Below are 24,873 nucleotides of genomic sequence, written 5' to 3'. Positions count from 1 at the left end.
ACCTGCAGTGCCTATTGGTTGGCTTCTTGCTCTTCCTGAGTGTCAAGTGGCTTTCCCCTCCCTGGTTGGGTGGGCTGGGGCTGGGAGAGGCTAAGTGAGCTGACTCCAGACTGCCTGCAACCTGGGGCAACTTGTTGAGTTTGTGTTGGGGCTGAGAGAATTTGACTTTAGCTGAGAAGTCAGGTGCTTTCCTCAGACATGAGTGCGTCACCATTCTGGCCGTCCCCAGTGAAATCTGGGTCTGAGAGTGTTTTATTGTATCTTAAAATGATTGCAGGTAGGACTGCTGCTGCTATCTCATACAGCACTGTTGTACAAATCAGACAAAAACAGCCCTTCTGGCAGAGGCAGCCACAAACACCCTACCAGGGTGCAAGGCTTGGTCAGCAGCTGGATTTCAGCATCCAAGTATCTCTTGGGAAGTGCCCTTGTGCAGGCCACAACCTGCCCAACAGCACGTGTCCAAGGCATGATGATATTTGCCGATGGTATTCTTGTTACAACTTTTGACCTTTTATAGTTTCCTCTCCTCTTTCTTTTCTTTCTCTTTCCCCTCCAAAAACCACTGACCTAGTTGCCCCTAGGATTACATTTGCCACCTAGAGTAAGACACTGTTCTGTGATCATATGCGGTTTTCTTCTGCCTCGCGTGGTTGATAAGTCTCTCCTTATATTGTCCAGGCAGGAAAGATGTGTTAGTTGTAGACTCACAGAGTTTTGCAACAATCACCTCCTTTAATTCATTACATTCTCATTTGCCTTTTAATTCCTTGCATGTAATAAAAGCAGTTGGATTCTTTGCTGTGGCCTTACAAAGGACACCTCATATTATTCATTTCCTTTCTTAAAGCACATGTTTTTGGTGCTTACCTTGTGTTAGGGGCTGGGGAGATAAAGAGGAATGAATAAGACAACATCACTGCCCTTGAGAAACTCATAATCTAGTGGGGGAGTGAGACGTGTAAACAGATAAATCACAGTGAAGTGGTGTGTTTGCTCAGGAAAGACAGAAGCACAGGGGAGCAGGGAAGGGATAAGGGAAGCCATTGTGGAACCCACCCTGCGGGGGGCAGTCCTAGATGCAGGAAGGGCTGTGCTGAGGAGCTGCCACTTGAGCCACCTGTTAGGATGAGTAGGTGTTTGTCAGAGGAAGAAATGCAGGTGGGAGAACAGATGCGGAGTCAAGAATGGATGTGGCATATTCGAGGCAAGGCAGGAAAATTCACCTGACTGGAGCCTAAGGTGTGAGGAGCCTGAGACTTGAGGGGACCTGAGGTGGAGGCTGGGGCTTTGTGCCTGAGGAGTGTGGGCCTTATCCTGTGTGTAAAGAGCATCATAGAGACCTGTGAGCAGCATACCAGTTAGTCACATTTTTTCCTGCATGGCATATACTCCACATGGGAGGGTGGCCTGGTGGAGGCTACTTCCTTGGGTAAATCACTTAATGTTCTTGAGGCTCTACTTTCTCATTTGCAAAACAGGTAATAACAATGCCTACTTAATTGGGTTGTAGAGTGGATTAAATGAGACAATGTCCATAACTGAGTTTCCCACTGGTGGAACAAATACAGAACTGGTGAGCAGGTTCTGGGTTTGTTGGAAATGCTGGTTCCTTCAGCCCTCGGGGAGCCTGGACATAGCCTGGGGCAGCCTCATCTGTTCACCCAGGTGCCTCACGAACATCTTCAGTGTGTGTTGGACATAAGTAGAGTTGGAAACCCCTGGTCTACAAAGAACCTGGCAAGTTCCTCCTGTCTAGTAGGTCTTCAATAAATATGGTTGTTTGTTGAGATAGGTCATTGTATTAGGAAAACTACTATATAGGGAGGGGCAGCAGAGGGAAGGACTGGGCTCCAGGCACATTTCTGAAGTAGAACTGGCAGAATTTGTGATCAGGTGTGTGTCAGGAAGGAGGGGTATCAGTAGGGAAGAGGCGGGGATGACTGTTGGATTGATTCATGATGGTGTAGACCAGAATGGGAGATGATGCTGTTAATGGAAATTGTTACGGGAGTTAGAGTGTGTGGTATTTGAGATGTGAATGTGAGTGGAGGAAGTGGAGACTGTCTGGTAGACTCCTTTTCCATCAAGTTTTGCAAGCTAAGGGAGGAGGATGATGGGATGAAGGTATAAGGAGAAAGTGTGCACAGGGGGAATGCTGGGGACTTGAGAGAGGCTTTAGGATGCTTGTGGGCTAAGGAGCAAGAGGCAGATGAGTTGATCAACTGAAGATACAAGAAAAAAGTGCATACCCTTTTCCAGAACTTTGCCTCTTTGGATAGTGTCTGTCCTATTGGAGAAGTATCTGCCATCAACTGGAACTGGGCAGCTGTCCAGATATGATTTACAATAAGGCATCGGTTTCATGAGGCACTGTCTAAATTATTGGACTTCACCAATTCCAGGTTCCCTACTGACAGTGGGCCAGGGGTCAAACAATTCAATCAGGTGCCACCAGTTATAAATTGAAAATCAGTGGGGTGCAAAATGGATTACCATCAAAATCCATTCAGGTGCAAAACCAAATTTCAAAACCCCTAACCTTTAAAAATCACCCCTTTCCTGACTCTTCACAATGCCCTGACACCGAGTTTTAATATCCCCCAGATGAACAAGCGTCGATAGAAATGACTACAGGAGACCAAAAGTAACAAGGGAAGAGCTCCCAGTCAGGCCTTCTTTTTGGAATTTGCAAACATGGTGGATTTATGAATTAATACACTAGTAATTCTATTAGTTTCTGTAAGGCAGCAGTTCTCAAACTTAAGCTTGCAATAGAATCACCTGGAGAACTTATTCAAATTCAGATTGCCAAGTTCTACCTCCGGGTTTGATTTAGTAGGTTGGACCTAAGAAGCTGCATTTCTAGCAAGTTCTCATAGGATGCTGATACTGCTGGTCCTGGGACCACACTTTGAGAATTTCTGTTCTCAGATCTAGAAACATCTTGGTAATTTGACTAGCAAAGCATGCTTTGATTCATAGCAACTGATTGTAGAGGTCTTACTGGAACAGGTGTTGAGTTGGTTAAGGAATCATACTTTTGTCTAAAAAAAAAAAACCTTAAAAGAAACTGGTTCAAAGACACACAGACTGATCTGAGTGTTTGGTGTCCAGGGGTGAGATTGGAAGGAGAGACATAAAAGGGAAGAGCTCTCCTGCCCCTTTACCATTCCAGAATACTGGGTGTGTTCAAAGCACAAATGACATCATTAAGGTGGAAGCCTTCTCTCTAATGGTCCCTGGGTGGAAACTGCGAACATCTTTCGATGCCAACCTTCCTCTATTGACTTGAAAGTCGAGAAGATTAGACAAACATGGGTATGACTTTCTTAGCAAGCTCCTCTTAGCCTGAACTTTGACTCTTCCCACCTTTGTGTGATTCTAGAGCTGTATTTTTTAAAACCTAAATCAATACTGCTTAATTATAGTTCTACTCTCTTGCTCTTTTTGAGTCAAAGTCATTGCCTTGTATAAACTGTAGTTGTCACCAGGCCCAATATGAAACAAGTCCCTTTCTCTAGGACAGAACAGTGGCTCTCAGAACCACTCCAGATGTGGTTACTGCCTCGTTAACATTTGATTTTCGGTCTCTCTTTTCCAGGAGAAATTGAGCGGTGCACGTACATCAAATACCACTACTCCTCAGCCACCATCCCCAGGAATCTCACTTTCAACATCACGAAGACCATCCGTCAGGACGAGTGGCACGCCCTGCGTAAGTAGAACAGCATCTTATTGACTGTGACTGTGCTGTGAAGTCACTTTGGAGGCCTGGAGGATTGGATGTGCCACCTTCTGAGATCTGTGGACAGTCTCAGAACATTGTGGTGATTGTGTAAAGTACCAAGATCTTCGGTCAGAACTGCCTCAGTTGATTTTGATTACATTATAGATGTGGGGAGTTTGCTTCTAGAACTAAAAAAAAAAAATCCAAAACACAACTAGCTGTTAGACACTTATCTTATTTCACTACTCTGGTAGGCATTTAAGAATTTCACCTACCTCACTGACCAACTCCTGGGACTTAACTCTAGCATATCTCCAGATTGCTTATGCAGCATATGCTGTGAATTGGGGTGCTAACCGCTCTATATTATTGTGGTCACCTCTTTGTCCCTCGGGTTGTAAAGGGTGAGCCCTGCTGGTGGTGGTAGGCACTGGAGAGTTGCACCTGGGTGGGTCACTAAGGGGTGGGATCTCGCCTCAACCTACATGCCTCTGTTTACCTTCAAATGATAGGTTTTGGGACCCTGGTTCTGTGTCCATTAGTTAGGGAATTTGTCGGTCAGTGAGCCTCAGTGACTTAAATGACAACCAGAGGGTGACTTAATGAGCAAGCTGTTGTCTATTTTTATTCTTCTGCTCCATGGGGACACACTGCCTTCTATGGCAGGAGAGTGCTCCTTTCTTGGAGGGACAATTCCTCATGTGACATAGTCTTACTGTCAGTAAACTCTGTGCTGCCTCTGGAAAATTTGTCATGCATTTTATTCCACCTTTTCTCACCTAATGTTAAAGTTAAGGTTCAGTTTATGTTTATGTGAAAGAGGGCTGTTTTGCCATTTCCTGATACTATGATAAGGAGTCCTTGTTTAGTAAACTTTGAAGAAGGTGACTCTTCAGGCCGAAACATCTCTCTTCTCTTTACTGTTGTCTAATTGTCTTTTGTATGTGTTGGGCCCACCGGATGTATTTCACTTTTTGGTTTGGCTTTAGTTAAACAAACACAGCTTGGGATGGGGGTTAGGGTGGTAAGAAGGACAAGTAAAATGAAACTGAACAGAACAATCATTCATTGGCTTCAAGAAAAATGTGCCTGGGTGTCCAGATGACTGTCATTAAATGACCCTGGTCTGAAATGATGGAGCAGGTGCCAACAGCTGGAACGGTACTAACCGGACTATGGCCCCTATGAGTTCATCCATTACTAGAGACACTAATCAGCACATGGGGACAGAGAGCTAATGCTCAAAGAGTCTTCCTAAATATGAGCTAGGCATTCCACATATTTTATTTTAATGTTACATTTGCTTTAGTGATTACACTAGTAATTATACAAGTAATCAGGGTTATTAATTTCTTTTTGGAAGTAGACATGTAAGGACCCAAACATAGACTACACGACAATAACTGCTTATTTCACACAATGCATTAACTTAGTAGAGTCACTTATTAGAAGTCTAGAAGGGATGTTCAAGATTGGTAAGTCCTGTTGATTAACCACTTAAGTCTAACTAAAGTTATGGAGATCATAATAGGATTCAGAATCTAAGAAGGACTAAGTTATTGACATAGCAGCTTCCATTCGAATTAAAATTGAACCAAAGTTTCCAAATTTCTTTATGTATGAGGCACTTGTGGATACTGAGGTCTCAGGGGCCTCTTTAAGGAGCTCATGTCTGGGGGTGAAGGAGGGTAGGGGATGGAGAGAGACATTCACAAAGCAAGTAGTTACAATGCAATGTGATAATTACAATATAATAGAATTGCTTTAAGCAATTAAGTTAGTTTGTGACAACTTTTTACTGTAAATTGCACAGATACACTTCAAGGGAAACCTGGTAGAACTCTTTTGACTGTACACACTGTAGATACCTGGAGTTCAAAGAGATTACCCAGGGAGGCATCATTGGAAACATGTCACATGGCATCAGCAAAGACAGAGAGGATAGGATAATGCCAAGGTTTGTGGGGTCTTCTTTGAGCTCTGCATGTCTCCAGTCTCTTATTCTCAAACTGTAGTGCTGTTTGGCTCTGCAAAATCCAGTGTGCAGCATATGCTGTGAATTGGGGTGCTAACAGCTCTATTTTTAACTGATAAAAGCCATCTCAACGATTGATATATGAAAAGGTCTCGAGCACCTGGTGTCGGGTAAAGCGGAGGCTACTCTTTGGTGAGGGATTCATCTGCCTTTTTCACAAAGTCGCCTAATGGGCTGTTAAGCAGAGAGAGAGAACATTTGCCATTTTTGACATCCATGACAGCTATTTTTAGTCAGAGGGCAGGTGAGCATCTGTCACAGTTGAAGTTGGTACTAAGTGTAAAAGGGAATGCTGGCAAGACAGGGAAACACATGAAATGTCCACTTTAATTTTCAGAGATCAGATATTGATGACATTAGGTGGAAAGTAGTCTCCTTTGAAATAAAGCAAAAACGCTTAAAGATTAGCAAAGTCCTGTGATCAAGTGCTAGAAAAAAAATCAGACTTGATTTCTTTATTAGTTTGAGAGTCCTATACTCTTTATTTATTTTAATTTTAATTTTTTAAAATTACATTACCTTTGGGGGATACAAATAGTTTTTGGTCTGGGCTTTCAGAGTACCCACCCTCCCCCCCACTTGTTCACATTGTACCCAATAGGTGATTTTTTTTGTCCCTTCACCCGCCCCTTCTGAGTCTCCAGTGTCCATTATACCCTTCTCTATGTCTTTGCATATTTTTGGTTTAGCTCTCACTTATAAGTGAGAACATGCAGTGTTTGGTTTTCTGTTCCTGAGTTAGTTTGCTTAGGATGATGTTCTCCAGTTCCATCCAAGTTGCTGCAAAAGACATTATTTCACTGTTTTTGGTAACTGAATAGTATTCCATAGTGTACTTCTTAATACTCTAAGTGAGATCATTTGTTTGGTTATCATTTTACAATTTGATCATAATCTCTTTCATTCTAAAATTTATTTCATTCTACAGTTTATTTCATTCTATAATTTTTCTCAGTATATACTTTTTGCCAAAGGAAATACACTTCTAGCAAATATTTGGATTTAGTTAAATTGGATTCTATACTTTTCATCAGAAACTTACATGTGGTTTGATCATCAACCACTGATATAGAAGACAATTTTCAAGTAGGAAAAAGCCATTTGGTTTAAAACTACATTGTGGTTTTTGAAAAGTTAACCTTACCAATGGGAGGCTTAGCTGCTGGACTGGGAGCTCAGGCACCTTATATGGTCAGGTGACTAGACTTGAATGTCCAACTGTAAAGAGGTCATAATTGTATAGGGAGTAAAGGCCAGATGATCCAACCTGTGTGTGTGTGGAGTTGGGAGTTGGGATGTGGGCGAGTGGTGGGAGAAGAGAAGAGCTCTTTGTGTGAATGCTGAGTTGTGACCAGGTTCTGACTCTGGCTGGGTTGGTGATTGCTGGTGGGGTTCCGTGCTGCTTCTCCTTCCTACCCTGGGAGAAGGTAGAGCTCCTTCTGGAGCTGGGAAATGTGTCCTCGGCCCACCTAGCCAGGCTGTCCACCTGGGGTGGACTCCCTGCTTTTCTACCCTCCCACTGTCCCCCTTTGAGGTTTCAGTGGCCCTGGGTAGGTGGAGAGGCAGGGCAGAGTGAGGGAGTACAGGATTTGTCCTGTCTCTGTGGCTTCATGGTTCTTGAGGATGTGCTGTACTGCTGACCTAGATCATCTGGCTACCTCTAGGGTGGAGCAGGACAGGCGAGTGTCACTGACCAGTGAGGAGGAGACAGGCAGCCGCAGAAGATGAACTTGGCTTATGTTGCTCCCCGACAGGTTGTCTGGTTTCATGTTTCGAATATGACAAAATCCGATTAACATGGTCAAGGGGAGCAGCAGCATTTTAAATGGTGCTGCTTCCTCCTCTCACTAGAATATGTCCCCGCCGGCTTTTCATAGTCCGCAGTTTCATCTGTGGTGGCAGCGCTTGTTTGGAGAATTTGGTGTCCTTGTGCAACCTCCAAAACCCCCTGAGGTCATCCCGAGTGGCTCTGCCTTTGTTCTCCCTTTGGCAGGCACACAGCCTTTCCACACATCCAGGATCCTGGACACCTGCCCAGTGGCAAGGCAAGGGGAGATGGTGGTTGGAAGCCTAGTGATCTGTAATAGGAACTGGGCAGCCAGGGTGGGCTCTGGCAGAGGAAGAAGGCTGAGAAAGCAACATCAGTGAAGATCCTGTCTCTAAGAGGTTGAGTGCTTCTGCAAAAAGAAAGTGGGATGGCATGGAGCTGGGTCTTGCTCTGTACCATGCAAGGACCCTAGGGAGGCTGGCAGGGGGCCACTATGGCAGATCCTGCCTGAGGTCCCAGGACAGGCACCCTTTGAAAGATGTGAGAAAGATGGCCCTTCTTCTCTCCCTGATTTCTAGATCTAATGGGCAGGGTCTCTGTGGGCAGCTATTCTAAGGGTTCCCTCAGGGTCAGATCCTTGAGACTCAGAGTCACCGTGTTTGTGAGCTCAGATTTTCTCCTTCCGCTTGGCATTTTCAAGATGGAGGTTTTAACTCACAGTTGATTGCCCCTGGCAGTGAGAATCAGGGGGAACTGGGATTCCACTTTCCTGCAATCAGATCCTCTCCGTTATCTTTCAAGAGGCTGGGAGCCAAGAAAGCTAGAGTATTTTTTTTTGAAGCCTTCTCCTGTCAAGACTGAGGCTTCAACTAATTAGATTAGATGGTCACAGGGCACATTTCCAAATAGCCAGGAAGGGAAGGAGAGATGATTTCCTCTTCTCAACTTCCCTGCCCCCCCCACCCCCAAAAGGACACACAGATCCAAGCCCACATGGTGACCCTGCAGCTGTTGCCTCAGGCAAACTGAGCAATCATGGGGACCAGGCAGGGCAGGTGCCGCTTCTACAGCATGGGGGCCTGGTGCCTTTCCTCACGCAGTGGATCAGTGCGCCCATAGGGCAGTGAACATCAGTGCTGGGGGCCACCCTGAAGTAGGGTTTAGGGCATGCAGGGACAGTTGAACCTGTCTGTAGGAGGGAGGGAGAAGAGAGGAGAAGAGAAAAGCGGGGACAGTTGGGCAGGAGGGAAGAGAGGCAGGCAGAGATGAGATCGAGACTTTCCTGGATAAGCACAGACATTTTAGTGAACCCACCACTAAGAGGGACAAAAAAAATCTAGAATGGTCTTGCCTACTACAGGCGCCTGAGTGACACATTGATTCCTTATCCCTGATGCTCTTGATCTCTCACCCTTGTTAGTCTTACGTGAACAGCCCTGATCCTGGCCTGGTGTGTGAGAAGAAGCCCAGTGTGTCCTGCTGTTTGAGTGTGGATGTTGGTGCAGAACTCTTACCTTATTCTGCTTGGGCAAGCCTTACCTGCCTATCCCCCTTATCTGGCCTCTCCCATGCCCTCTTCTGCCTCTTCCTTTCCTTCCAGAATTAGAAGGTCCTGCCTCTTACCCTAGTCTCCCTGGTGCTATCTAGGCTCCTTCCAGCCATGCCAGGTCCTGCCCACCTTTTGGGTTCAAGATGTCTCCTTGCCCCTCCCCACCTGTAGGTCCTAGCCCAGCCTCTGGACTTTTTCTCGTTTAGACCTCTCTATCCTCCCTAGCCCAGGAGTTGCCTGGTTCCTGATCCCTTGTTCCACAAGATGAATGCTGCAGACCAAAGGGCTTGGGATGAAACTAATAGTAATTATAGTAGCACTAAGCCCCTCTTGTTCCCATCAACTGTAATGCTCCAGAGAGAGTGACTCCGGGTTCCTCCTAGACCCAGTCTGCATCGTTAAGGCTCCTTTGCAGATAAGGTAACCAAGCTAGTGGGGAGGGTCTGCCTAGTGGTCCTGTCTCAGACCTTGGAGGAGTCTGAGGATCAGGACTCAGAATCCAGGTCTTGAACTCCAGTGGGCTCCCTCCTAGCTACTTTTTTTCTTCTTGTTTTTGGCTGATATTATGCAAATCAGCCTAATGAGGTAAACATCCCAGTCATTAGAAACTCAGGTTCCCTGCAGTGTCAGTCATTTTCCTTCTCCTGCATCCTCTTCGGAACTCAGCCAGTATGAGGCTCTTACTGTGGGCAATCTGTTGTGCGCTGCCTCTCACTTGCAAGACTGGCATCCATGGGGGTCATTGCTAGCAAGAAACCATCCTCAGAACTAGGAGTGCTTGGTAGCACAGAAACTCAACCCACAGGGTATCATCACATGTTGCCTTGTATCCTAATGTTTTTGCTTTTTACAAACCATTTCATGTCTCTGCCTTCACCCACCCAGCCCCTGCAGGAAACACTGTAAACCTTTCAGATACCTACTGCCCTGTGCCTGTCTTCCTATAGCTCCAGTGGTATTTTTGCAGCAAGCTGGGCAGAGAGCACAAGCCCCTTAATGTGATATTGCACTGAGACCTGCTCTTGCAGCAGTAACTCATGCTGGGACATTTCCTTCACAGTTTTTCTGCCATCAAAACTTACCTCCTCTTTGTCCCACTCCCTCAGGTTCTGCTGGAGATCAGGCTTACTGATTTGATGAACATGCTTGAGCTAAGGGGTTAAGGTGTTTTTGGATTTCCTTCCCTGGATACCATTTTTACTTTTTCAGGAGACCTACCCTATGGAAGGATGGCAAGGGCATTACAGGTGAAAATGGAGATGCTTTAAAATCATTCACATATATGCAGCTGTTGATTTCACCTACTTAGATAGCTGACCAGGCTGGGGGTCAGTGATGGAAATGGAGTTGTCAAGAGGGACAGTTTACTTTTGAGATGGCCTTGCAGGGAGAGAAGGGAGGAGGCTTGGAGCAGGGGTAGGTGGAGTACAGTACGGTCTTTTCTGTTAAAGACATCCACCTCCTGAACAAAACCTGAACTACTGTGCTTGTGCAATTGTAGTCTTCACGCCACAATTCATCTGAATGTGCAGGTCCAATTTTTGCTGGGAATTAGTCGAAAATCTGGCCTGGAGGCATTCTCTCAGCTCCCACAGATTGGAAGTGGTTTTCTTCTGGCTCAGCACACTGACACAGACACCACAAAGGAGAACTGGGCACAACCCTGTTGCCGCCTTTATCCATTTGCTCATTTACTCATTCAGTAGTCATGGAGTGGCCTATTCTGTGGGAACCCCCATGTTGGGCACTGGAGGGGATAGTAAAAGGTATTCTGCTTTCCAAATTGGAAATTTTCAAGTGCCAACCAGGTAAGGGCTCAAACTGCTTGTTGCTTCATGTTTACTGACTACCCGGAGAGTGCAGCTAATGCTGCAGTCGTGTACACCTCATGGGTCCTAGCTTCCATACTTAAAGCAGCAAAAATTCACTGCAGGGAGAAACAGCAAAATATAAGACAAAACTACCTCATCACAGAGGTTTGGCCTGTTTTTTACAACAAGGGAAAAGTGAACATCAGCTAGGATCTGGCTCTTCTTGGCCCTCTAGGGGAGCTGTCCCAGGTCTAGGTGCTGAAAAGGGAGCTCAGCGTGGCAGATGATCCCTCTCTCCAACAGTTAAGGCAAATCTAAGCTCAGCATCCAGACGAGCTGCTGCAGTGAGGAGGAGGAGGAACAAGACTAGGAGCTGAGTGATCCAGACAGCATGGACAACTTTGCAATGGGTATCTGGGTTAGGTGAGACGCGATGTCACTGAAGGCAGATACCTGCATTGAGAAATTGGGTCAGCAGGTATGAGTACTATAGGTGCTACTTTGGGGTTTAGGACTGAATGAGTCCTTTCCCAGGGAGCTGACTTAGCCAAGAAAGAAATGCCTCAGCTCTACAAGAAATCTGGAGTAGTAGGGAATTCAAATAATAAATAGAGAGCAGTGGCCAACGAGAAGCCCATTTATAAGAACCGAAGCACCTGGGGCAGGAGTGCTCTGTCCAGAACAAATGGGAGACCATTAGTCATAGCACCACTCACCAACTGTGATTGACATTGGTCCTGGGTTTTGGAGGTGGGGCTCTGATGATGGGTGGGACTATGGGGAGGCCTTGGGGAGGTGGCTGGGAACCAGGATGGTGTAATAGAAAAAGTAACCATGTTCTATGTTGTTGGTGAAGATCCTACCAGAATCGAGATCTCTGCATCCTAAATGTGGTTCATGGTCCATCAGCATCAGTACCATCTGGGGACTTGTTGGAAATGCAAGTTCTTGAGCTCAGCAGAAACCTACTGAGCCAGAATCTCTAGAAGTGGGATCCAGGAATCTATGTGATTTTAAAAAACACATTAAAGTATGAGAACTCTTGGCCTGGGGGGCATTGGTGTGAACTGTAGAGGTCAGAGAAGAGTCGGGGCAGGAGAGAGCATGGGTGGGCTTGGGGAAAGAGCTAGGAGATGGAATATTGCAATTGGCACAACCTCTCACAGAAGCAGGACTTGCATTTGTGTGTTGTTTGTTAACTGTTTCTATTTGGTTATAGCTTTGGTAATTTACTTTCCTTCCGTAGTTCTTGCTGTTAGTTGAATTAAACATCGTGAAAAAGATGAGGTGGATTTCCTTGCCTTACTGTGTGTGTTAGCTGAGAGAATTCTTCTAATATCTAACCTCAGATCTCTAGCTTGTGTCTCTGATATACTCCTTCACTCAGAAATAGACTTCAAGCTCCACTGAATCCAGGGAATGTTGGATCGAGTTCCAGCTCTGCAACTAGGTATAAAACCCTGGGGAAACTATTTACGTGTTTGGAACCCAGTACACTTATTTGTAAAAGAGATAGTAATACCTGCCCTGAGAATTAATATAAAACCTAAATTAGATCAAATGATTTGTATATACTCTCTCAGTAACTCTGTAATGTCTGATCCCAACCAACACGAGGTGATATTACTATTGGAAGATAAAAGCTATTCTAGGCACTGAGGACCCCATGGGACCCGGAAGGACCAACTCTAAAATGACATTTTACTGACTTAAAGACTTTCTGTTTGATGCCATGCAGGGGAGTTGGCCTTGTATGTGTTTGTACACATTGGTAAGTCTGTTGTGGGTTTGCTGGAAATTTGCGTGTGATGGAAATTTGCACAAGTGCTTCACCTTGTGAGAGAGGAAAGTGGCTGATAGTATTATTTGCTGGCAACAGTGTGGCATATTACAAAAGGTGTTTCAGATCTCATCAGGGTCTGAGATCTTTAGTGTGGTAGCAGCAGCAGAAGCAGCTCTCTAATTTATCAATTGTGTCCAATAAGAGTGCAGTTTAGGCCCAGCATGGTGGCTCTAGCCTGTAATGGTAGTGCTTTGGGAGACCGAGGTGAGAGAATTGTCTGAGCCCAGGGGCCCGAGACCAACCTGAGCAACTTGGTGAGACCTCATCTCTACAATAAATAAAAAAAAAAAATCTGAGTGTGGTGGCAGACACCTGTGGTTCCAACTACTTAGAAAGCTGAGGCAGAAGGATCACCTGAGCCCAACAGGTTGAGGCTGCGGTGACTGTGAGAGTGTCACTACACTTCAGCCTGGGCGACAGAGTGAGACTCCAACTCAAAAAAAAAAGGAATGCAGTTTAGACAATCACAGAGTCTCTGGAAAATTATGCAAATTTATGTACTCTATGTCTAAAATAACATGTCAGAGCTTTGACGAGAAATACAATGTGAATACATTTGTATGGAAATTATTGGGGGAGAATGCTGAAAGACTCCTCTTAACTGTCCCAGTTCAGATCTGCTTTCCAGAAAGGCTTTGGTCTCCAATATTTTCTATGATCAGGCCCTCTTCTTTTTGTGAAACTCATATCCCAAAGGAGAATGCTGCACAAACATTGAGCGAATAGAAAAAGGAGGGCCCAGGAAGAGGACAAGGGCTGCTGTTAGGGTGGAGGTGATGTCACTACATTGGAGCAAAAGGTGCTCCATTCATATTTTTACCTCTTTGCCTTAGTGCTGGTGCTGGCTGTGGGCACAGATTGGATTATGGAGTTAGAGTTATCAGACAGAGCCAAAATGTTTGGGGAACATGGTAAGGGCTTCATCAGGTGACTCCCTTCCTTACTTAAGCTTTGGGACTGATGTTCTCTGCTATTTTCAGTTTTCTTTGTCTTTCCCTGATATTTAGCTCTGGTTTAAGCTTGGAGGTCATAGTAAGCCAAGAGACTTGCATGGTTCTGGGTCATCCTGGCTTGGCCGATGTGGTTCTCCATGAAATTCAGTCTTGGAATTCAGTGTTGTGTACATAGAGCTAGATCTCTCTCTCTCTCTCTCTCTCTCTCTCTCTCTCTCTCTCTTTCTCTCTCTCTGTGTGTGTGTGTGTGTGCGCAGTGGAGGAACCACAACCTAGTGGTGTTCGTCTTGTGGCTACCATATTGGGCAGTATAGTATAGATTTATAAAACTTTTCCATCATTACAGGAAACTCAATTGGACAGCGCTTGTTGGAATGCTAAGTTGTAATAGATCTAAGGTTTGAATTGTATTCTATACCATGTATATCTATCAGAGGAACCTTCCATGGAAGACTGGTATAGAATACAATTCAAACCTTAGATCTATTACAATTCAACATTCCAACAAGCGCTGTCCAATTGAGTTTCCTGTAATGATGGAAAAGTTTTATAAATCTATACTGCCCAACGTGGTAGCCACACGCCACTGTGGCTATTGGACACTTGAAATATACCAGTTCAACCAAAGAACTGAATTTCAAAATTTATTTATAAATTAATTTAAATCTAAATTTGAATATTGGACAGAGCAGTTCCAAACAAGCAATCCTCGTATTTCTTATATAGATTCTATCTCCAAATTATAAACTCTTGATCATGAACACACTCATACATTAAAAACAAAGCCTTGTGGGTAATCCACATGCCTAGTCATTATCAGGGGATAGGAGTACACATTCTTTTGAGTCCCCAAAATTTGTGCTTGCCACTCTGACCTTGAGCTCCCAGCAGCCCCAATCCCAGAGCTACCTGGGGTGTTACTAGGTTTTTTAGCTGATCTGTACTCTGTGCATGTAAGGAGAGAGAGAGGAAGCAGGAAGAAGGTCTTATCATATACCTGAGGCTAATCTGAGTCAGGCTGTTGCAGGCTGGGTTTCCTGAGAAGCCGACTCAGATGTAGTTCAGTTTCTTGGGACCCATGTCTGAGAAGGGACGGGGAAGAAGCAGGGTTTGGCAGAGGGAGAAGTCAGGCTGGGATGCTGGTGCAATGACATCTCTTGGAGGTCCTAGAGTGACCCTTCAAAATTTTCTGAGTTATGCTGAAGTGGCAGCGGGGTTTTTGTATTCTCACGTCAGTCACTTCTTAGATGTGGGCACCAGAAGTTAGGATCTTGGTGTGTGGCTTTCTGTATCTGAGCTGTCTCTAAAGGGGCTGACTACTGAAGGCTGACATCCCTCCCAGAACCTGGGCAATAAGTCTTTCCTTGAAAGGAGGTATGAATGGTGCATGATCATGCCTATTAGGTGGGCATTTGTCTGATGCAATCAGTTGAGGTTGCCACTGAGGTAACTGAGACAAGAGATTTGTACCTTCCCCAAAGTTACAGTAAGTGATAGAGATGGAACTACAACCCAAACCATTGTGATTGCAAAATTCATGCCCTTTTCTTACTCCAGGGAGCCCTACCCATGTCTTATGAGCAGGCTACTGCCTTTCTTTTCTGCCAAAGGACTGTCCTGCTCTATCCTCCCCTCCTCCACCACAGGCTGTAAAGCAAATGAAGAACCTCTTTGTTCAAAAGAAATGAAAGAAAGCTATTTATTTTCTACTTCTTTGTTTTCCTTTTTCATTTAATTACTGGTATCACAACAGCATTTTTTCCCTATTGCTTTTCATTGCAAATATATAGTATTTTATCTACATTATGAGTTAAATAGGTTTTTGTGAACTAGCCTAGAAACCCAATCATCATTTATAACAGACATGACTTCTCTGGAAATGGGTTCTGAATTCTAAATAACTGGCTTACAAATGAGATTTTGGAATGGAATTCATTTCAAAGCTGGAGATCTTACATCTTTCTACTTTCTAGGTAACTTTGCTTTTGAATGGACTTGCCATTCCTCCTCTGGCTACATCTGTCATTTTTAGGCTGGATCCCCTAAATCTGATACTCTCAACTCCCATGAAGAAAGCTCAGATTCCCCTGTCCTTGTTCTCAGCCCATAGTCAGCTGCTGATACAAAATTAATGTATGCCCCTTGATGTGTCCTGTGTAGGCTTGTGTGAAATCCAGAAACCCAACTAAGGGACATCAGTGTCTTTGGTACTAGGGATTCTGCAGTCATAGGCCTCAGCCTCAGTTTACTTTGGTAAACTAATTATGCCACATTTCCCTGAGGCTGTTTTCTTGGGCACCTGGCACCAAATTAGAAATGAGCAGTCAGAGGTGTGTGGTGTGTGTGTAAGCTTCTCAAGCTGAGAGCCTGCTAAATACAGGTGTGGCAGGGATACATTTGACTGACATTGGCATCCGTGTCCAATATGCTCCCCCATCCAACCACCTACTCCTGGAGCTTCTAGATGCTGTATAGTTGCCAAGGAGACTAGGAAACACAACTGTTACCTTCTCCCCAAAGCTCATGGGCACATCCTCTTGGGGGAAGAGGTGAGGGAAAAGGAAGGAACTGTCCCTTCAGGTGGTTGTTCATGAGTGTGAAGGACAATGCCAACCCACACCAAGCCCCAGTAGGTAACTTCTTACCAACATCCCCTTCCACAGCCCCTTTTCCAGTCTGGTTTTGTCCCTGTCACCTGAATCCCACATACCACCACCCCATCTTATGTTGCTATCAGTTCTCACCCTCAATGGATCTTTTCATTTCCAGGAAGTAAAAATTACTTAGCATCAGAAAGAGTAGAGACCTCTGGTTTTTGGGTAAGGTTTGAAACACAGCTAAAGTTTCACTTGGAAGAACAAACAGAAACATGCAATTTTAAAAATTACTAGCCCGCCTCTGGTTCCTTATTAACTTATAGGAGAGAGGCCAGGATTCTGAGTGTTTACAATTCCTAGTCAGAGTCCTGCAATCTGGTTAATGAGGAGACATCTTTGATTGTTCTTGAAATTACCTTGTAGGGCCAGTCCTTCACTCCCAGTGTAGACTGAGGGTCTGCCATGTGACTGGCATTGGAGTTAGGTGGTGAGAGCGACACCTTCAGGGAGCCATAGTCTTCTAGTGAACACAGAGCGGGCATGCAAACTCAGGATGGCAAAGGCTCATTCAACAGGTCGTGGGAAACAAAAACATTTGGGAGCATTCGGAGGAGGAAATTAATATCTCAGCTTAGATGAAAGACCAGGAATATTGGCATTTAAATTGACCTAAAATACTCCAGTGATCTACTCAAGTAAAGTTTATTGAGTTTCTGTCATTCACCAGGCACTGTGCTAAGCACTGAGTAGAACAGGCAACAATCCCTGTCCGTATGGAGCTTGCATTCACATGTAGTAATAGCTGTTTATTGACTGCTTAGCATGTGCAGGGGCTGTGCCAAGTCTCTGCCATTTGTTATCCATTTAAATCCCAACTGTACTACAAGGTGCATATTATTATATCTGTTCAACAAAGGAGAAAGCTGAGACTAACAGAGGTTAAATAACTCATGCAAGAGCTGTGTAGTATGAGCGTCACAACTTTATGAGACCATAGGAAGTGCATCTGCCAGCCAGATATGGGATAGATGGAGATGAGCTGAGTCTGGACTCTGAGGAGCCTTCTCTGAGATAATGGGTCTGGGCTAGATTCTCAATATATGAGAATATATGTGAATATATGAGACTTGATAAAATAAGGAGGTGTGGCCACCTGCTAAGGAAGTGGGTGCACTTGTATAAATGTTCTGGGGAGAGAGCTGAGATTCTGAGGAGTGTGGACAAGGTCTGAATAAGCTTCTGTGGCTGTTTGCTAAACCCACTCCCTAGAGGAGCACAGTGGCTGTCCTTATCTCCAAGGACAACATTTGTCAGCACTAGCTATGGGTGTGGAAAATGGGATAAATCCTAGAAAGCAAGCTTTCCTTGAAGTGTAGGGAAGTACTAACTATATTTTTCTTGAGCTTACATTTCTCATTCCATACAAAGAAATGAGGGCTCTGTGTGTGTGTGTGTGTGTGTGTGTGTGTGTAAAACATTAAAAGCTAATTCACCTTAGGCATCTAATAAATGCATGTACCATGTATCTTTTTTGGAATAGGTCTTAGGGCTAGCAATCCTTTTTATTCTGTTATTAAACAAGACCACTTTGATCATGATCATTAATCCCTAAAAATTATTTTTCATACATGTATTATATTTAAATAAATTTAGCTATACCAAGGTCTTTGCTTTTTTCTTTTCTAATTGAGTTCAAGGTATTGAAACTATTCTTGAGAAAAGAAATGTCAATAGAAACACAATTCCCAAATTCTCTGAATTCACTGATTTTTCAAAATCTCAGACTTAAGAAGATATTTAGATTTTCTTCTGTTTTTTTGTTTTTTAAACTAGGTTCTCATCTAGGGGTCATGAAGGGGGAAAAAAAATCAATGAGTAGCTATCAGTTACACTCAGAAGAGGGGTCCCTCTGCCTTCCCCGATTGGAGCTGTGAATAATTCAACATGGTCCCAGGCTCCTTTTTCCTTTTTGAGGTTGAGCTTATTAAAATTGCATGGCCAAAGGTCACTGGTGAGGAGATGGCTGGTACCCTCCATATCAGCTGTCAGAACCTCCAGCACAGTCCCATAGCAACCTCAGTCCCACGCTGGGAACACTAGCTGCCATCAACTGGGGATTACCAATGGGCGAATAAAGCAAGCAAAGCAGGACCAGCCAGCTGCTTCCTCTACAAGTGTAGTTTTCCTCTGTTCCCTTGGCATCTATCTAGGTGGTATGTGGAAATGGAATGCTGTCTCCATGCTCACTATTGATCAACTTAGTCATCATGGTTGGCCTCATCATTAAGTATTTATAGTTTACTGAGTGAAAGGTAAGTGCTGAACAGACGGAGCACCCTTTTTAGAAGCTTTTCCAAGACTGTCTAATTTATCTCCTTCAGTGGAATGAAGTCTCCAGAGAAAGAATCTAAAGAGTCAATTGATTATAGTCAGTACTGTTTTTTTTTTTTAGTTGGAGTCTTACTCTGTTGCCCAGGCTGGAGTGCAGTGGCATGCTCACGGCCACCACAACCTCGGCCTGCTGTGCTCAGGTGATCCTTCCGTGTCAGCCTTCTAAGTACCTGGAACTATAGGCACGCGCCACCAGGCCAAGCAAATTATTTGATTTATTGTATAGATGAGATCTTGCCAAGTTGCCCAGGCTGATCTGGAAGCCATGGGCTCAGACAAACCTCTCACCTCGGCCTCCCAAAATGCTGAGATTATAGGTGTAAGCCACTGTGCCCTGCCTCTGTGTTTTTTTTCAAGGAAAAATTTGATTACACTAGTAGGGATTTTAAAAAAATGCTGTTTTTTAAAACATTTTTTTCATGAGTCAATGTATAAAGTTTCTAGAACCAGCTAGGATTCAATTTGGGAGTTGAAATGGTGGAACAAAATAAGACTTAAAATCCCAAGGACTGCAGCTGAGTTTATTTTAGTTATCAAGGATACTGAAAACTAACAGTAAACCTGGCTAATCTTGAGAGGAAGGAGGAAATTTGAGACAGATGTTATCACCAAGTGCTACTCTGGACAACAAGCATTTGCCCATATTCTGAATCCTTTAAGTTCTGGTTGCCATCCTTCTCCATAACCCCCTTCCCCAATCCCAGCTCCATGGCATAGGAGAGACATCCTTTCCTTCCTCATTCGATTAACATTTTTCCCCTCCTCCTATTTTATCTCTTCTTTTCCATCAGCTTATTTTAGTTGTCCTTATTATCAAGATGAAATATGATCTTTGTAAAAAAATTCAACAGAAAAGTGTAAGAGAACAGGAAAAAAAATCACCTAAAATGCTATCATCAATAGACAAATTACTGTGGTGGTGAATATCCTGCACATTTTTCTTTGTATTTCTTTTCATAGTATAAATTGTACTTCATATATAATTCTGTATCCCAAATTTTGTTTATAATTATATGATGAGCATTTCCCCTTGTCATCAAAACTCCTCATAAACATAATTTTAATGGCTTCATAATATTCTACCATATGGATATACATAATTTACTTAACCTTTTCCTTAAAGGTAGATGTTTGTGTTGAGCTAGTTTTGGGCCATTATGATAATGTTGTAATGATAATCCTTGTACATAAATCTTTGACCCTATTTCTGATAACTTGTTTAGGAAAAATGCCCAGAATATGAACTACTGACTTGAAAGATATGAACATTTTTTAGGTTCTTGATATATAATGCCAAATTGCCTTCCAGAAAAATCAAGCACATTTATAGTTCTACTCAGTTTTACCTACATTGAAAATCCTTTTTCCCTCAAGATATATTTGATTGATAAAAACTTGTTACTAATTTTTAAAATTTTCATTTCTACTATTATGAGAAAGGTTGGATTTAAGAAATGATTATTAGTCATTTGTACTTTCTTTTTGAAGTTCTTTTTTCCTTTACTCTGTCTCTTGGACTTTCCTATCACTTTACTTTTGCTGTCTCTGTGTAAATCGATCACTCTAATGAGTGTGTCACTTGTCTAGAAACTCCTTCTCTTCTTTCTCTCCCCTTTTCCTCTGTTTGGTCCTTTTCCTACTCTTTTAGATTTTCCTCAAAGAGCTAAAGAGGTTGACAGCCTCTGGATTAGAGGCACCAAACCCTAACTGGTGTTCAAAAAATAAAGCCTAGAGCTACTTAGATGGATTGGGGAGCATTTGGGATTTTTGGGGGGTCTTGAAGCTATTTAACACTTTGGGCAACTCCAAGAAGAGGCATTGCCTAGTTTGCATCCAGCACCTGGAACGGAGCTGGTGCATGCAGAAAGTAGGGTGGGCTCAGTGCATATTTGTTGAATCAATGAACAGAGCTTTCTCAAGGTTCCAGTTTCTTTGCCATGATTTGGATCTCCTGATCCAGAGCTCTACTGTCTAGCTTAAAAAAACAAACGACAGGGCTGCCAAGAAAGTCTGAAATTAATCTACATTTTGCAATTTGTACAAAAATGTAATTAGATTCCTTCTCCAGAGGTAATCCATTAATGTAATCAATGATTGCAGTTACTCAGTGTGTAACCTGAAAAAAACTGCTGATGCCTCATAAAAATAAACACTTGCTAGGTAAAGTAATTCTGTATCCACTTACTTCCAGCCATTTCCTGTTTTCTTTTTTTGTTGAATATGGTGTCTCCTCGGCAGCATTCCTATTTATTCACAGAAGCAAGGCCTGGAGGCTGGAAGGGTCCTTTCAGATGCTGCACCTACAAGTTGGGGACCTGCTGCTGCTTGGGGTACACTGCACTGTGGTTTGACTTCCATCCGCAGTTCTCCCATGACTGGTGAGCTGTGCTGCACATCTCTGGCCGTGTGAGCCAGTCAGCCTTGCTTTTGCTGTACATTTTCACTCTCGGTTGAAATAGAGGTAAATATATGAATTAAGTACCAGTTAACTCATGGAAACTTAAGGACTCAGTTTCCTTATTCCCTCCTTATGTAACTTCCTTCTTTTGTCAGAAAGCTTTTCCTAGCTCTATGGTGTTCGTGACTCTCCAGCTGTCCTGCCTTTAACAATAGGCAGACTCATGCTCCATTAGGGCTCCTGAGCCCCCAGCTACAAGGCTGTTGGGGGGATGCACCAGTCAGGCCCCAAACCCAGGAAGCAGTGGGCTAGTAATGGAGACATCACAGCCCATCTAAGGAAAGCTTGAGGAGACCCTCTGAGCACAACTGTGAGCTGCCCCCTAATAGCCAGGGGGAATGGATGATGCCAGTCCTGTAGTTGGAAGGTTGTTCTGTAACTTGGAGCAGATGGAGGGAGAGTCTATTGCTTCACATGTGGTAATCCTGGAGGAGTCTGTTGGTTCTGAGATGAGATCTCAGTTGTCTATCTTCCTTGGTTCTACCCTCTCTCCCCTGTGTATATCATTATCAGCACACTTTGCACTTATAATTATTTACTGCCAGATTTGTTTAACTTAGGGCAAGGTACATGTCATTTATCCTTTAAAAAATAAAAAAAAAATTTTTTTTTAATTTATAGAAATCAGGTCTCTTATTTCTTTCTTTTAATCAGGCTGGAGTACAATGTGTGATCATGGTTCACTGCAACCTCCATCTCCTGGGATCAAGAAATCCTCCCTCCTCAGTCTTTTGAGTAGCTAGGACTACAGGCCTATGCCACTATGCCAGGCTAATTAAAATCATTTATTTATTTATTTATTATTATTATTATTATTAGTAGTAGTAGTAGTAATGGAGACAGGGTCTTGCTATTTTGCCCAGGCTGTTCTTGAACCCCTAGGCCCAAGTGATCCTTCTGCCTTGGTCATTAATCTTTTAATCTCAGTGTCTAGTATGCTATCTAGCATATAATAGGCATGAAAGACATTTCTTTAATTAATTAAAAGATATTAAAGAGTGTGAGAGTGACGTTGTTAGGTGCAGGATTAGCTCAAAGCATTATGATGGTGACCCAGGAAATTGCTGAAGGTAGAATTTATATTGCTCTCAGCTGGATGAGCATTCTTCTGAGGTTGCATTTTCTCCATTTTCCTTACTAACCTTAAAAACTTTCCTCCAGGTGATTGTTCACTACAAGCTCTTCTTCCATTTCAGGCTGGTCCTTCTCAGGGGTTCCTATGCATCTTAGGACAGACGCATGGTTAAGAGGTAGACAGGGGGTATTATAATGTCCATGTCCTGCTGGAATATGTGTACTGTCAGAGAAGAGAGTCTTAAACTTTTTTGTAGCACAGATATTTTCAGGGAGTTAGGTGTTTTTAAAGCCCTGAACACTGGGGCGTGTACCCTTTTGCTGGACAAAAGCATGTTGAGAGCCCTATGCATCCCCACCAGTTCTCCACCAAAAAGTAATTTTCCATTTTGCAACAGTAGCAATGCCAAATTGAGCCTCATTGACTTCATTGTGCATCTATCCTTGTGAGAAACATTCTCCAGGGTAGAATTTTCAAATTTCCAGGACAACCAGCATCAGAATCACCCAAGTGGACTTGCAAAAAAGTAGATTCTTGTCCTGCCAGCAAAAAAACTACTGAGTCAACATCTTAAGCTGGCCCCCAAATTTGCATTTTAACAAGCTCTGAAGATTATTCCTTTGTGCGAGCTAAAGTTGGTTAACTTCTGCCCTACAGTATGGGGGCTTGGTCTCCCTAGGAGCAGTGGTCCTCTGTGATGCTCCTAAAAGATGCCTGGTCCAGATGACACCTAGAGAAGGTAACTGCTCTTCTTCTATAGCCTGCCTTATGTTGCTCTATAGTTATATAAGGTCTGTGATAAGCATTGTTGGGGATAAAATATAAATAAGGTACTGCCTCTGTTCTCTGTTGCTTAAAACTTAAAGTATCTATATTCATAAATAAATCACTTGCACAAAGGGCACACTCAGGCAAAGCAAAAGCCATAAAAGATGGGGAGAAGGAGAGATCATTTTACTGTGGTTAGGATGATCTGGTGAGAGTTTTATGGGAGGTGGGATTCAAATTGGACCTTGAGAAATGGCTAGGACTTTCCAGACAAATGAGGGGAACAAATAATTTCTGGACTGATTGAAACAACTTGAGCAAAGTCATGGAAGTGAGGAGGCTGGAGGGATATCTGAGCAGCAGGGAGGAGTCTCATATGACTAGCATGGAAGATGCAGGAGGCTTTACGAGGGGAGAAGAGACTGACATGGGGTAAAACTCAGGCACATCAGTCTTCTGTTTGTTTAGGGTGGTGAGTTAACATTTTCTAGCAAGATCAGACATGATCCCATCCTCTAGCGCAGAACCTGGCCCAAGGTTTGCATGGCCATCATAGTTCCTCACACTGGGTTCATAAAATCTTCATTCCCCTTGTGTCTTCTAATTCCCCATGCCCTTAAAATAGTTCTGTGCCATCTGCAATTTTGTCTTGGTGGCAGAGCCACACCTCAGTGAGAGAGCAGAGGACAGACCGAGAAGAGAAACAGTTTGGTCAGTTCTGTGCTGCCTGTGCAAACGTGGGAGGTGAATAATATGAAGCAGTGGGTGATACAAAAGGCATTTATATTTGGCTTTAGAATGCACGATGTGATTGCAGGCAGCGGGAGCAGCAGATTTACCTTCCTAATTAGTCAAATATTCAAATGAGTTGGCACTCTCTGAATATGCCACCAAATTCTAAGGCTATGTAAAAAAAGAAATGCTGTGATCAATTTTTATTTCAATATTAACATGTTTACCTTAATTCTAGTTAGAATGTTCTGGAGTATTAGCTTTAAAAGATTCCCATCACTTTGGCTTCAGTAGGCTTTTAGCGGTAAATCTTCATTTGTGACTGACTTTTTTTGAAGCTGGGAATGACCTCTACCAATTTTCAGACTCATTAAAGAAAGTCTTCTGATTTACATTGGTAAGGAATATGTTATTATATTAATAACAGTTTCAAGGTTGGTGTAGAATGCTTGCTCAAAGGAAGATTTTTGTGCCTGTGTTGTAGTGTACACAGTGGGCTAGGAAAAGTCATTCATGGCTCTAATTCCCTTTTGAACTTTAGTTTCCAGTAAAGTACAGTCAGATGTGAATTATGGCAGGTACTGTAAGCCCATATGTAGACCGAATTTATAACCATCAATAAAAGCATTCATCTTTAAGTTATTAATCTAATCATAGACTTTTATAGCTAGAAGTGACATTTGAGATAATCTCATTTAACTTTATCATTTTGGTGACAAGGCCTAGAGAAATTTAAGTAACTTGAGGATGAAATACTAAAAGTATGTTTGATATACAAAAATAATAAAAAAGTGCATTGGTTATGAAAACAGAGCAAAAAACTCTCTGGATAATTCCAAACAGTTGATTGTCTATATATGCTTTAGTCCCTATATTTCATGGGGCATGCAATGGAGAGGCTACTCCTAGTCATTCCTTTTTTTTTTTATCAATATTTTTTATTATGATATTGTGGGGAACAGTTAAGGGTTAGGTATACAAATATGCTTCATTCAGGCCCCCTTGTTGATAACAGGTGTCACCCCATCCCCAGACAAATGTTTACTACCATTTGTCCCATCCCCCTCTCCCCCCCTTAGTTTCACACCACTGTCAGTCGTTTTCTTATGGTAGTGCATTGGATGATCAAGGTCCACTATATGAGTGAGAACATGTGATACTCA

At 43.2% G+C, this 24,873-nt stretch overlaps 1 protein-coding gene across 1 annotated transcript in view; it reads left to right on the top strand.

Moving 5' to 3' along the window:
* The window catches only part of TMEM178B (transmembrane protein 178B), a 394,222-nt gene that overhangs the window by 126,972 nt on the left and 242,377 nt on the right, over positions 1–24,873 (top strand). Inside the window, exon 2 of the mRNA XM_008051101.2 lies at positions 3,605–3,718. Coding sequence (XP_008049292.1) covers positions 3,605–3,718 — 114 coding nt within the window. The remainder of the gene's footprint in view (positions 1–3,604; positions 3,719–24,873) is intronic.

This window comes from Carlito syrichta, unplaced genomic scaffold (genome assembly GCF_000164805.1).
Source record: "Carlito syrichta isolate Samal-C Ts95f unplaced genomic scaffold, Tarsius_syrichta-2.0.1 Scaffold163527, whole genome shotgun sequence".
NCBI classification, from domain to species: domain Eukaryota; kingdom Metazoa; phylum Chordata; class Mammalia; order Primates; family Tarsiidae; genus Carlito; species Carlito syrichta.
Note: the sequence above shows the minus strand (reverse complement) of the source record. Positions and strands in the feature narration are given on the sequence as shown.